At 36.5% G+C, this 13,284-nt stretch overlaps 1 protein-coding gene across 1 annotated transcript; it reads right to left on the reverse strand.

The window, feature by feature from the left end:
* Nucleotides 1-1,806: 1,806 nt before the first annotated feature.
* Nucleotides 1,807-2,766, reverse strand: LOC112907726 (olfactory receptor 5V1-like). Its single transcript, XM_025983059.1, has one exon. The coding sequence runs from the start codon at nt 2,764-2,766 to the stop codon at nt 1,807-1,809; it is 960 nt and encodes a 319-aa protein (XP_025838844.1).
* Between the last annotated feature and the right edge of the window lie 10,518 nt (nt 2,767-13,284).

The raw sequence follows: 13,284 nt of genomic DNA on the forward strand, positions 1-13,284 counted from the left end.
TATATTCAAAATGATCCAGCAATATGTTCTGTCCTCTGGTATGGCACCCTAATAATTCATTGTCATACATATCAAGGCTTTTACCAATAAAAAATGATAAAATGTTGACATTTTATTTTGGTGTGAGCATTATAATCTCCTGGGTTATACCCTGTGCTATCAGCCTGAGGTCTTCAGGAATTGGGCCTTAAGAGTCTAGTCTAGAGATAATGAAAGATGGTAGGTGAGAATCTTAAAGAGAATTGGCATTACTTGTAAGACAATTGCCTCAGGTGAGGTCATTATAGAGTTTCAACTAAGGGAAAGTTAATTTTCTCCATAGAGGAGCAGGGGCTACTTCTGATGTCAGGAAATTTAACAAAAATTTAGGGGTTTAAAGTTTTAAGATTTACCTAAATCCACTATATTTTCCCCATTCTAATGATCAGAGTTCCACTCATTCCCAAGTCAATGTCCTAAGTGCCACATAAAAGACCTGGAGAAATTATGGATTTACGATTTACTTTGTAATTATGCAACTCAGAAAATCAGATTTTTTTTTTAATTAAGCTTCACCAGACTTGAGAGATAAAAATATTTTTTGGTTGTTTGACCTTGCCTTGAGTGAGAAATTTAAATGCCTGAGCCTGTCATTTTCTTCCTATAAACCTCCCATTGCAATCAGTAATAGCAGTTAGTAAATGATTTTGTAGCTTTCATTCCCATCATAAAAGTCAATTGTAGTATTATAGTAGTAACTGGTATTTCAAAGTATGATTTCCAATAGACATTTTATTTCAGACAGTGTCTGTTTATAATTTTAAGCAGTCATTTTGTTATTGCACACTATGAATGATTAGATTCCCATTTTCCACTCTCTATGATGTCATCAAAATATTTAAACTCCATCAGATCAGATATACAATCCAGACTTACATCTTTTTTTTTTTTTTTTTTTTAAGAGAAGGCAGTGGGACAGACACAATCTTAAAGCTGGTTCCATGCCAAGTACAGAGCCTGGTGCAGGGCTGGATCCCGCAACCTCGAGATCATGATTTGAGCCAAAATCAAGAGACAGATGCTTAAGCAACTGAGCCACCCGGGTGCCCCCTAGACTTCTAAACTTTGAGGGTCACATTCTTAGAATAAATCCTGATATAAAATGCTGTAGCAGCTAGTGTTCAAGGAGGAAATTAAAAACTAATCTAGATATTTCAACCCAAAAGAATTTAACACAGGAAATAAGTGATAAAAGCGTTGGAAAAGCTGGACAAACAGAAAAGGGGGAAGGCAGGTTATACTACCCTCTTCATGGAAGCCTCTACTCTCCTATAGAGAGACAGTCATTTCATACTTGTGTGATCTCATGTTTCAGGAACAGCTGTTTCAGGAGACTGTAAACATCAGCTAATGACCCCTAAAAGTCTGTTTCTGCCACTGCAGTGCTAGTGTGCCACTACTACCAGATCCAGAAAAAGACAATTTCTTCTATATTCCCTTCCTAATCTCTTGTGTATGGCTCTTATATTGGCAGAATTTAAAATGGAACCCTGTTGGCAAGGGAACCTGAGAAATAATCTTTCCAGGATTTCAGCCTTAGGGTGTGGAGAGGACTTAGAAGGATTAAGATGGTACTGAGTACTAACACAAAATATCTGATGCATCATGACTTTGCAAAGTAGAAAAAGAGTACCCGTGGAAAGAGAGGAGAAAAAGATGAATTTTGGGAAGTGGTATGTAGGAAATGAGCATCTGGATACAGACTCTAAAACTCTGTATGTTACAAATATCTTAGAAATTTTTCATATCTGTTTGAAGACCACTGATCTAGACACTAATATTGCCAGGGATCACATACCCTCCAGCCAGCTTCCTCAGGGCACCCTTGACCTCCTTGTTTCTCAGACTGTATATGATGGGGTTCAACATGGGGGTCACAACACAGAAGAGCACAGAGACCAGAATATCTATGTCTAAGGAGTAACCCTCTCTGGGTTTATCATAGTTGAAATTGGCCATTCCATAAAAGATCACAACAACAGTAAGGTGGGATGCACAGGTAGAGAAGGCCTTGTTCCTGCCCTGAGCAGAGGGAATCCTAAGAATGGCAGAAATTATGAGTATATAGGACACTCCAGTAAACAGACAGGGGCTCAGGCCAATGGTGGCACTGGCCACATGGAGCACAGACTCATTGAGAGAGGTGTCTGAGCAAGAGAGCTCCAGAAGCAATGGGATGTCACAGAGAAAGTGGCTGATTTGGTTGGGCCCACAGAGAGTGAGTGTGGCTGCCAGCACTGTGTGTATCACAGAATTCACCAGCCCACATAGCCAGGACCCAGTCACCAAAAAAACACAGACCTTCACACTCATGAGGACCGGATATTGAAGGGGGTGGCAAATTGCTACATAGCGGTCATAAGCCATAGCAGCCAATAAGACACATTCAGTGCCAGTGCATGTCACAAGGAAGAAAATCTGGGAAAGGCAGCCTTCATATGAGATGGTTTTCTTTCTGTGGAAGAAGTTCACCAGCATGACTGGGATGGTGGTGGATGTATAGCAGACGTCCAAGAAACTCAGGTTGCTGAGGAAATAATACATTGGAGTATGAAGAGCAAGGCTGATTTTAGTGGCTGTTATTATGAGCATGTTTCCCAGGAGTGTTGTCAGGTAAATGATCAAGAAAACCAGGAAGAACAAGCCCTGTAGTTTGGGGTGGTTGGAAAATCCCAAGAAGATGAATTCGGTGACATCTGTTTGATTGTTCATTTCAAATGGTGTCATAGCTACAAAACAATGAGAAAAACAAAAGCCATAATGATAATGTACAAAGAGGACCCCAAACTGGCATGTTAACTTGAAAGATAATATCAAATAATATTGAATATAGAATGGTCTGGCTGTCGAGTGAGGTGTGTAGGAAAGTATTCAGAGAGACCATAACTTTTTACTCAACAAATAAATCCAGCCAGTTCAGGTCCAGGGACCTCCCACAAATACTTGTGGCTTTTAGTGTGTGAAAATAAATGGAGCTTTCGTCAAAACCTACAATAAACTGATAGTCCTTGTGTTAAAGTAAGCTCATCTCTATCTGGTTCTGCAAAATCTTCCTCCCAACATTATATGCTTCACTGTATTAAATTCTTTTTTTGTAAACATTTTATTAAGTAATAAAATTTAATTGTGAAAAATTAAGAAAATGCAGAAAGAAGTAGAGAATAGAACCATACATAGTCAATGCACCACTTGGTGCATTCCATTCCAGTTTCTTTTCCTATATATGAAAAGATATATAGGATTTCTACTTACAGGCTTAAAATATCAGGAGCACCGATTCACACATATACATTTTACTCTATCATACAAAATAAATTTAATATCCCCCTTTTGATTGAATATTAGTTTGCTTTTATTACATTTGCTATTATAAACTCTAGAATGAAAATTTTCATACAGAATTATCTGTGAACATCTCTGATTTCTTCAGGGTAAAATTTTATTTGTTTTATATAAATTGATCTCATTTTTCTCAATAAGAACATTTGTATTTTAGGTTTTGTAAGATATGAGAAATTTTAACCAATCATATATACTTAGGTAATTTTAGTTTACCTCAGTAAGGTAAATTTCAGTAATCCAAAATTTACTCTCGGGATCCCTGGGTGGCGCAGCGGTTTGGCGCCTGCCTTTGGCCCAGGGCGCGATCCTGGAGACCCGGGATCGAATCCCACGTCGGGCTCCTGGTGCATGGAGCCTGCTTCTCCCTCTGCCTGTGTCTCTGCCTCTCTCTCTCTCTGTGACTATCATAAATAAAAAATTAAAAAAAAATCCAAAATTTACTCTCAAACTTCACATATTTTCTGAAAATATATTAATACGAGTACCAATTTTATATCAAATTGTCCATTCTACTGCAAGTCTAGTTCAAAATTCAAAAGGTCAATCAATGTCATTTACCACATTAACAGATTAAATAAGGAAATACATTATAATCTCCATAAAGGCAGAAAAATCATTTGACAAAATTCAATTTCCATTCATGATAGAAATGATCAGTAAAGTAGGAATAGACATAAAATTTCTAAACTGGTAAAGGGCATTGAGCACATATTAATTATATGCCTGGCACATGATTTGTATTATCTCATATTACTTTTTCCAACAACCACAAGGGCTCTATTAATATCAGAATACAATGAGAAAACTAAGGAACTGAGATCAGCTAATTTAACCATTGTCTCCATCTAGTAAAGCAGCAGACATAAGATTACAACATACATCTATCTGTCCCAAGAGCTTGTTCTTTCTTGCCTCCTAGACTGAAAAAGAAATGGAAATTGCAGGGGCCCCTGGTTGGCTCAGGTGGTTGAGCATCTGACTCCTGAGTTGGCTGATGTCATGATCTCAGGGATGTGGGATGGAGCCGGGTCAGACTCCTCTGCACTCAGCAAGGAGCCTGCTTGAGAGTCTTTTTCCCTTTGCGTTGGGATGAACCTCAGTTGATTTTTATATATTATCCTTACATATATTGCTGGATTCAGTTTGCTAATATTTTTGGGGGGATTTTTACATCTATGTTCATTGGGGATGATACTGATCTATAGATTTTCTTTTTCTTTTCCTTTTGTTTTTTGGTTGGTTGGAGTCTTTTTTGTCTATAGTTTTTTCCTAATGTCTTTACTTTTGTTATCAATCATCAAGGTAATGCTGGTCTTATAAAATGTATTTTGGGAGTTTCTTTCCTCTTTAATATTCTAGGACAGACCATGTAGGATTGATATGATTTCTTCCTTAAAGTCCTGGTCAAATTTAACACAGAAATCATGTGGGCCTGGATTTCATTTTTCCCTGGTTTTAAACTACAAATTTAATTTCTTTAACATACATAGGAGTATTCGGGTTATCTCAAGTGAGTTTTGGTATTTTTTGAATTCTTTCAGGAAAGTGCTGCATTTCATCCTATTGAATTTATGAACTGAGCAGAGTCATTCATAGTATTCTGTAATTATCCAGTATTGATGTCTCCTCTTTTATTCTTGACACTGAAATTTATGTCTTCTATTTTTTTTTACTTGGTCAGTCTTGGTTTATCAATTTGATTACTTTCTTTAAAAATAGTTATTAGTTCCATTGATTTTTTTTTTACTTCTAATTTCATTGATTTATTCTCTAATTGTTCTTTCTTTTTGTTTGCTTTGGGTTTAACATACTCTTTTTTTCTACTTTCTCAAGGTGGAAGCTTAGGTTAGGATTTTTAGAGATAAGCTTTCCTAATGTCAGTATTAAATGGTATAAATTTCCCTCTAAAACCTAGTTCTGTTGTATCCCACAAATTTTGATATACTGTGTTTTAATTTTTGTTTAGTTCAAACATTTTTTTCACTTACTTTAAGACCTTCTTGGGGCAGCCCCGGTGGCGCAGCGGTTTGGCGCCGCCTGCAGTCCGGAGTGTGGTCCTGGGGACCCGGGATGGAGTCCTGCGACGGGCTCCCTGCGTGGAGCCTGCTTCTCCCTCTGCCTGTGTCTCTGCCTCTCTCTCTCTATCTGAATAAATAAATAAATAAATAAATAAATAGTCTTTTTTTTAAAGGCCTTCTTTTTGTCCCATGAGTTATTTGAAATTATACGGATTCTAATGGCTGAGTTATATATATATATATATATATATATATATATATATATATACCACATCTTCTTTATCCACTCATCTTTCGATGGACACCGAGGGAGAAGGACAAACATATGGTCTTATTCATTTGGAGAATATAAAAAAATAGTGAAAGGGAATAAAGGGGAAAGGAGAGAAAATAAGTGGGAAATATCAGTGAGGGTGACAGAACATGAGAGACTCCTAATTCTGGGAAACGAACAAGGGGTAGTGGAAAGGAAGGTGGGCGGGGGGATGGGTGACTGGGTGACGGGCACTGAGGGGGGCACTTGACGGGATGAGCACTGGGTGTTATACTATATGTTGGCAAATCGAACTCCAATAAAAAATATATATATTAAAAAAACAAAGTATACAGATTAATATACAAACATTTAGGGATTTTTCCAAATATCTTTATGTTAGTGTTATTCCATTATGGTCAAAGCATATGTCTTATATGACATTTATTATTTTAAATTAAAATTTTTCATAGTTCAGAATATGATCTTTCTTAGTAAATGTTCCATGTACACTTGAGTAGAGTATGTTGTATACTCTGGCCTTGTGAGGTGGGTATTTTATAAATATTATTCAAGCTAGTTGATAGTTGTTCAGGTCATCTATATCCTTACTAATATTCTGCCTACTTGTTCTCTCAATTAATGAGAAAGGAGCATTGAAGTGTCCAAGCATAATTGTACTTTCATCTATTTTTCCTTTCATATCTGTCAGTTGAAGCTCTTCTTCAGGCATATACACATTAAAGATGTTGTCTTGGAGATTTGACTTCTTTTTTCAAAGATTTTATTATTTTTTTGAGAGAGAAAGTGTGCACACAAGCACGGGTTTGGGGCAGAGGGAGTAGTGCAAAGAGGGAGAAGCAGACATACCCCCCTGAGCAAGGAGCCCGATGTGGAGCTCAATCCCAGGACCCTTGGGATCAAGTCATGACCTGAGCTGAAGGCAGACACAAAGATTTTATTTCTTTATCATTATGTAATATTTCTTTTATACTTGATAATATTTCTTCTTCTGAAGTCCATTTTGTCTGAAATTACTTAAGCCACCTCATTTTATTTTGATTAGTGTTTACATAGTATACCTTTTTCTCTCCTTTTACTTTTAACACTTTTTATCTCTTTATATTTAAAATGAATCTCTTTTAGGTAATATATAGTTGGATAGTGCTTTTTAAATAATCCAATCTGACGATCTCTGCCTTTTAACTGTTGTTTAGATCATTCGCATTTGAAGTGATTGTTGAGATGTTTGGTTGAAACCTATCATCTTGGGCAGCCCGGGTGGCTCAGCGGTTTAGCGCCGCCTTCAGCCCAGGTCGTGATCCTGAAGACCCAGGATCGTCCCACGTCCAGCTCCCTGCATGGAGCCTACTTCTCCCTCTGCCTGTGTCTCTGTCTCTGTCTCTCTGTGTCTCTCATGAATAAATAAATAGAAATCTTAAAAAAAAAAAAAAAGACTACAAAAAAAAACAAAAAAGAAACCTAGCATCTTACTAGCTGTTGTCTATTTGTTCCACTTACTCTTTGTTACTTGCTGCTTCTTTTTCTGTCTCTGTATGATTCAGTGAGTATTTTTTATGATTCATTTTTATTTATTTTATTTTATTATTATTTTTTAAAAAGATTTTATTTATTTATTCATGAGAGACACAGAAAGAGAGAGAGTCAGAGACACAGGCAGAGGGAGAAGCAGGCTCTATGCAGGGAGCCTGACGTGGGACTCAATCCCAGAACTCCAGGATCCCGCCCTGGGCTGAAAACAAGGCACCAAAGCGCTGAGCCACCCAGGCATCCCTATGATTCATTTTTAAATCTCACTTATATACTTATTATTTTACCTTCTAGTAAACTTTTCCAGGTGTTGTCCTAGGAATTACAAAATGTATAGCATATGAGTCTACCTTTATATACCACTTCAGTGTTGTTCTAAGACCTTATATTTCTAATTTTTCCCTTTCTTCCTATTTGCTATCATCACATATTTTACTTTTACATATGCTATGAACATGTACTACATTGTTGCAATTTTTGGTTTAAACTGTCAATTTTGAGAATTTAAAATAAAAGTGAATTTTAGTTTACCGTATCAGTTTTCTATGGCTGTCAGAACAAATTACCACAAACCTGGGGACTTGAAACAAACAAAAATATCCACTCACAGTTCTGGAGGCTTACAAGTTTGAAGTCAAGGCATTATGATCCCTCTGAAGGCTCTAAGAGAGAATCTTTGTTTGCCCTTTCATAGTTTCTTGTATCTCCTGGAAATCCTTGCTGTTCCTCAACTTGTACCTGTATTCACTTTAATCTTTGCTTCTCATTACATGGACTTTTTTCATATGTATCCTTGTGTGTCCTTTCCTTTTATTGTAAGGACACCAGTCTTGGGATTTATGGCCCACCCAATCCAGCATTACCTTATATTAATTTAAATAATTTCATCTTCAAAGACTCTATTTCCAAATAAGGTAAAATTCTGATGTTCTCAGTAGACATGAATTTTGGAGAGATAATACTCAACCCAATACACTAACATTTATTTAATGCATTTCTAATGCTTATCATTTTTGTTTAAACGAAGATCCAGGTTTCTGATCTATACCATAATACTTTTTCCTGAAGAGCATTCATTAACATTTCAATTGGAGTATGTCTGCTGGTAAAGCACCCCCTCAGTTTTTGCTTGTCTGAAAAAAGTTTATTTCTTTTAATATTTGAAGGATATCTTTTAAATTGATAGATTTTTTAAAAGCACCTTAAAAATGCCACACTACTGTCTTCTTGCTTGCATACTTTCTGATGAGAAGTCTGCTGTAATTTTTATTCATGGGTCTCTGTCAAGTTGGATTTTTTCCCCTTCTAGCTGCCTTCAAGATTTTCTTTCTGCCTTTACTTCCAGCAGTTTGAATATAATATACCTAGGGTTTTGTTTTGTATGAATCTTGTTTAGTGTTCTCTGAACTTCTCAATCTGTCATAAATTTTGGAAAATTCTCAGCCATTGTTTCCTCAAATATGTATATATTTGCTCTGTTCTGTCTCTTCCTTCTAGGATACTAATAATGTGTATGTTAAACAGTTTGATATTATGCCATAGTTCTTAGATGCTTCATTCTTCTTCCCTTTTTTTAACCTCTTTTTTTTTTTTTTGTCCTTGTGTTTTGACTTGGGTAATTTCTATTGACCTATCTTTAAGTTCACCAATTTTTTCTTCAGCTGTGTCAAGTCTACTGATGAAACTGCTAAAGGCATTTTTCATCTTCATTATCATGTTTTTTATTTCTCACATTTCCATTTGATCTTATAGTTTCCATCTATTTGCTGAAATTAACTGTCTGATCTTGTATTTTGTTTACTTTTTCTATTAAAATGTCTAGCCTATGGGGCAGCCCTAGTGACCCAATGGTTTAGCGCCACCTTCAGCCCAAGGCATGATCCTGGAGACCTGGGATCGAGTCCCATGTTGGGCTCCCTGCATGGAGCCTGCTTCTCCCTCTGCCTGTGTGTGTCTCTGCCCCTCTCTCTCTCTCTCTCTGTGTCTCTTGTGAATAAATAAAATCTTGAAAAAAAAAGTCTAGCCTATTAATCATTATCTTAAATTCTTTGACAGTTTTAATATCTCTCTCATATCTGGATCTGGTTCTGATGTTTATATTGTCTCTTCAGAATGCATTTTATCTTATTTTTTTGTATGTATTATAACTTTGTTGGAAGCTGGACACATACAGGATAGTAAATACTGAAGTATAAATTTATTTGCTTGGAAATAAACATACCTTTCCTTATACTAAACCTTTAGTGTGAGGGTTAATCTAGTAACTAATTGGACTGAGTTTTAATCTGTTTTTCCTATGGCCATCCTGAGTGCACTACAGGCTTCAAATTACTCTAACGATACTTTGTCTTTAGGGTAGGGACTAGTGAACCCACAGTTCTTCTCCCTTAACTTTGTGTTTTCCATTTTCCCTATTCTATAGAGATAATCTATTTCTTCAAGATTTCCTAGCTATATTCCACTGTTATTTTTACTTAACGCTTGTTAGTAAGCTGGTGGGGAACAGAAGGAACTATTCTCTGAGGTTCTGGTTAACCCTTAATTTTAGATACTGTTAAACATGGATATTGATGATGTGGCCTTCACAAGTGATCTAGTCCTCCTCCAGCTGTACAGCTGGATCTAGCATATATTCCTGCTCCCTACCCCTAAGGAGCAGATTTTTTTTTTTTTTTTTTTTTTTTTTTTTTGCCACTGTCCCCTTCCTGAGCTGTAATGGGATTCCACAGTACCCTAAGGTGGCAGTTTTTATAGCTTTTACCCATGCAGACTGTAGCTTTTGTTCAATAGTAAAAATTCAGGAAATGGATCATGGAGGAGTTTTGACAGTTGATGTTATTCCTTTTCCCCATTATTTGTCCTTCACCCCTGCTTGGCCTCAAATAGCATCATTAGGGAAGCTTTCTAAGAATGCTTCCTTGTGAGCATCTGGTTGAGTTCATGAAGGGAAAGCAAGAGGTTGCAAACCTTCTTTCTATGGCCCTTAGGGACTACACACTTTTATGCTAGTCTTTAGTAGAGGCTAATTCTTGGCTTCTAATAATTTATTAAATATTTTAAACTGAGTCTTCTTATCAGTTTACGAGGTATTTGGTGGTTTCCGCCTTAGGTTAAACACACACACACACACACACACACACACACACATGCATTCCTGTGGTTGCCTCTCTTTCCAGATTTTTGTTTTAGTTGTTTGCCTTGCAACCTCAGTTCCCTAATGGGTTCAAGAAAAGTCCTGTTTTTTGTTGTTGGTATAATGATGGGAGCAACATGCTTTGCAGCTCATTAAATCTCCAAGCTGAAATTCAAAGTCCATATAACCACTTTTGAAAACTATTTGGCAGTTTCTAATAAACTTAAACATGTGGTTTCTCTATGACCCAACAATTCTACTTCTAGGCATAGTCTTAAGAAAATGGATGCATAGTTCACAAAAAGACTTGTATGAGGTTATTCAAAAAATATTTTTTTCATAATGCTCAAACAGTATGCCCATCAACAGAAAAGTGGATAACAAATTGTGATATGTCATGTAGTGGAATGCTACATAGTTATTTAAAAAAATATACAAATTACTGATTACACATAATAACATTGATGAATCTAAAAAACATTGTGTTGAATGAACGAAGCCAGACACAAAAAAATATATATGTGTTTCCTTTAAATAAAGTTCAAAAATAGGAAAAATCAGACTATGTTATTGAATGAGAATAGTGATTACTTCTGTGGATTGGGAGTGGTATTATCTGAAATGTAGCATGAAAGAATTATCTGGGGTTGATGTAAATGTTCCATATTATATATATATATATATTACATGTATATATGTATTATATACATATTTAAATTTATCAATCTGTACACTTAAGATTTGTGCATTTTACTAAATGTGAATTATAATTCAATTTAAAAAATAAGATAGGAAAAGAGAAAAGCAATTTTCAATAAAATTTTCATCTCAGTATTAGTCAGAACCAGACCTAAATATTTTTTAGGTTACTAAGACTTAAGACTTTTTCCATTTTTGTGTCTCTCTACATTTCCTCTACCACAATAACAGTTCAGGACACATTGCTTTTTACAAATCATATCATTTGCAATACTTTTCTTTGAAGAATGAATGTGATCGGCATGCACATATACATATATTTTACTAGGGGAGGGAACTTAATCTGAGGATACTGTACCATGGATAATGGGGTATCCAAGTTGGCATCCCAGGCCAATACTATTGGCAGAAATCTCAAGCAAAGTAGACAACATTTGGTCTGCCCAGCCAAAGGAGAACAAACTCAGAGTATTTGATTTGTCCTAGTGGCTACATAATAAAGGACCCAGAAATCTCTGGGATAGCAGTGAACTTTGAGAGCTGCACTGCTACTAGTTTTAGGAAAGCTGTTGGATTCGGAGTTCTTCTAGAAGCCTTCTCACCTATAGCTGTATCTCCTGTCTCTAGTGACTCTTGCTATGTTGCAAGGGGTGGATGGGGACAAATCTAGTTGGGTGATGCCTAGTTCTAACAGATTAATCCTATGTAGCATGGTAATTTTTTTTTAAAAGTAAACTCTGCCCCTGATGAGGGGCCAAAACTCACAATCCTGAGATCAAGAGTTTCATGCTCCACTGGTTGAACCAGCCAAGCACTGTGTAGATTGGTGATTTTTACTTCAAGCACAATATTATTAGCTATTCCAGAAGAGGTAGCAGGGCATCAGCTGCATCTGAGGCACAGTGTAGGCTGTATAAAGCTGTGTCAGGTCTGTCTTTCTGGACAAGGTCCTTGGGAACAAAAATAACTTAGTGCTCCTACAACAGAAACCTCAGAATATATCCTCTCTCCTGCCATGGGCCAGCAGAGAGCTCAGATGCTTGCCTGGAAGCCAGGCTTTGGTGTGAGAATGTGCAAGAATGATGGTAGAGTATCAGTAATGGCCCATAGACCACTTTCTATATTAGGACAGACTGGAAATAGGGTAATAGCCTGCACTTTAGAGAAGCATCAGTTTTAAGGAACTGATAAAAATCTGTGGTTCCAGAAAATGCATATATTCACATGCACAGAATCTTTATGTATTTGCAAATTGAGAAACCCACTCCCATGGTCCCTAAGGTGTCATGTACCTTAGATTAAAACACCTTTGTTTAGTTCAGGAAAGTATTCTGAGAACTAAAACCAGAGCAAAATGACATATTGTGTAACTAAAGATGCAGAGTTTTAGAGTTTGGGGGAAAATGCCTGAAGCAACAGTTCATAGAGAAGGAGCCGTGTCTGAAGCATTTTGAGGTTGATGGATGATGAAGACACTGAATCAGTTTGGGCAGGCAGGGATCATTAAATAAAACAGGAAAAAAATGAAGTATAGCAGGTATGAGGAGAGGAGACAGTGGATTAGATTTGAGTAATGTTGAATGACAGGTACCTGTGGGATATCCATGTAGAAATCCCAACAGGCTGTTGATAAAGGATTTGTCTTCAAGAAACAGGCTAGAACTATGTTGGTAAATTGAACACCAATAAAAAATAAATTTATTAAAAAAATTTGTCCAAACTATTACAAAAAAAAAAAAAAAAGAAAGAAACAGGCTAGAACTGTAGATTTAGGTTTGGAAGTCACTGCCTTGAAGGTGGTTTTTGAAGCTATTGGTGTACACAAAATCAACCAAAGAGGATATATTGAGAAAAAAAGCATAAAATAGGACTCTTGTGATACTGGATGCTTACAAGAAATGTAATAGAAGACTCTAAAATATCCAGGAAAGAGTAAAAAATACTTGCTGCTTTGTCTAGGTTAGTTGTAGGCATTGCTTCCACCTGAGTCTTTTTTTTTTTTTTTTTTTTTTTTGAGAGACAGAGAGAGCATGAGCTGGGGGAGGGGCAGAAGGAGAGAGAAATTTTTAAGTGGACTCCATGCTCAGCACAGAGCCTCCTGCAGGACTCAGTCTCATGACTCTGAGATCATGATCTGAGCTGAAACTAAGAGTTGGAGGTTTAATCAACTGAGCCGTCCAGGTGCCCTCGGCCTAAGTCTTATTAGCATTGATTTACATTAATTCAATATTGGAATTGAGTTGGGAATC

The sequence above is a fragment of the Vulpes vulpes genome, chromosome 8 (genome assembly GCF_048418805.1).
Source record: "Vulpes vulpes isolate BD-2025 chromosome 8, VulVul3, whole genome shotgun sequence".
Classification (NCBI taxonomy): Eukaryota; Metazoa; Chordata; class Mammalia; order Carnivora; family Canidae; genus Vulpes; species Vulpes vulpes.

What these genes read in the sequence shown, in the direction of transcription:
- LOC112907726 (XM_025983059.1), bottom strand. Translation starts at nt 2,766, where the DNA reads ATGACACCATTTGAAATGAACAATCAAACAGATGTCACCGAATTCATC.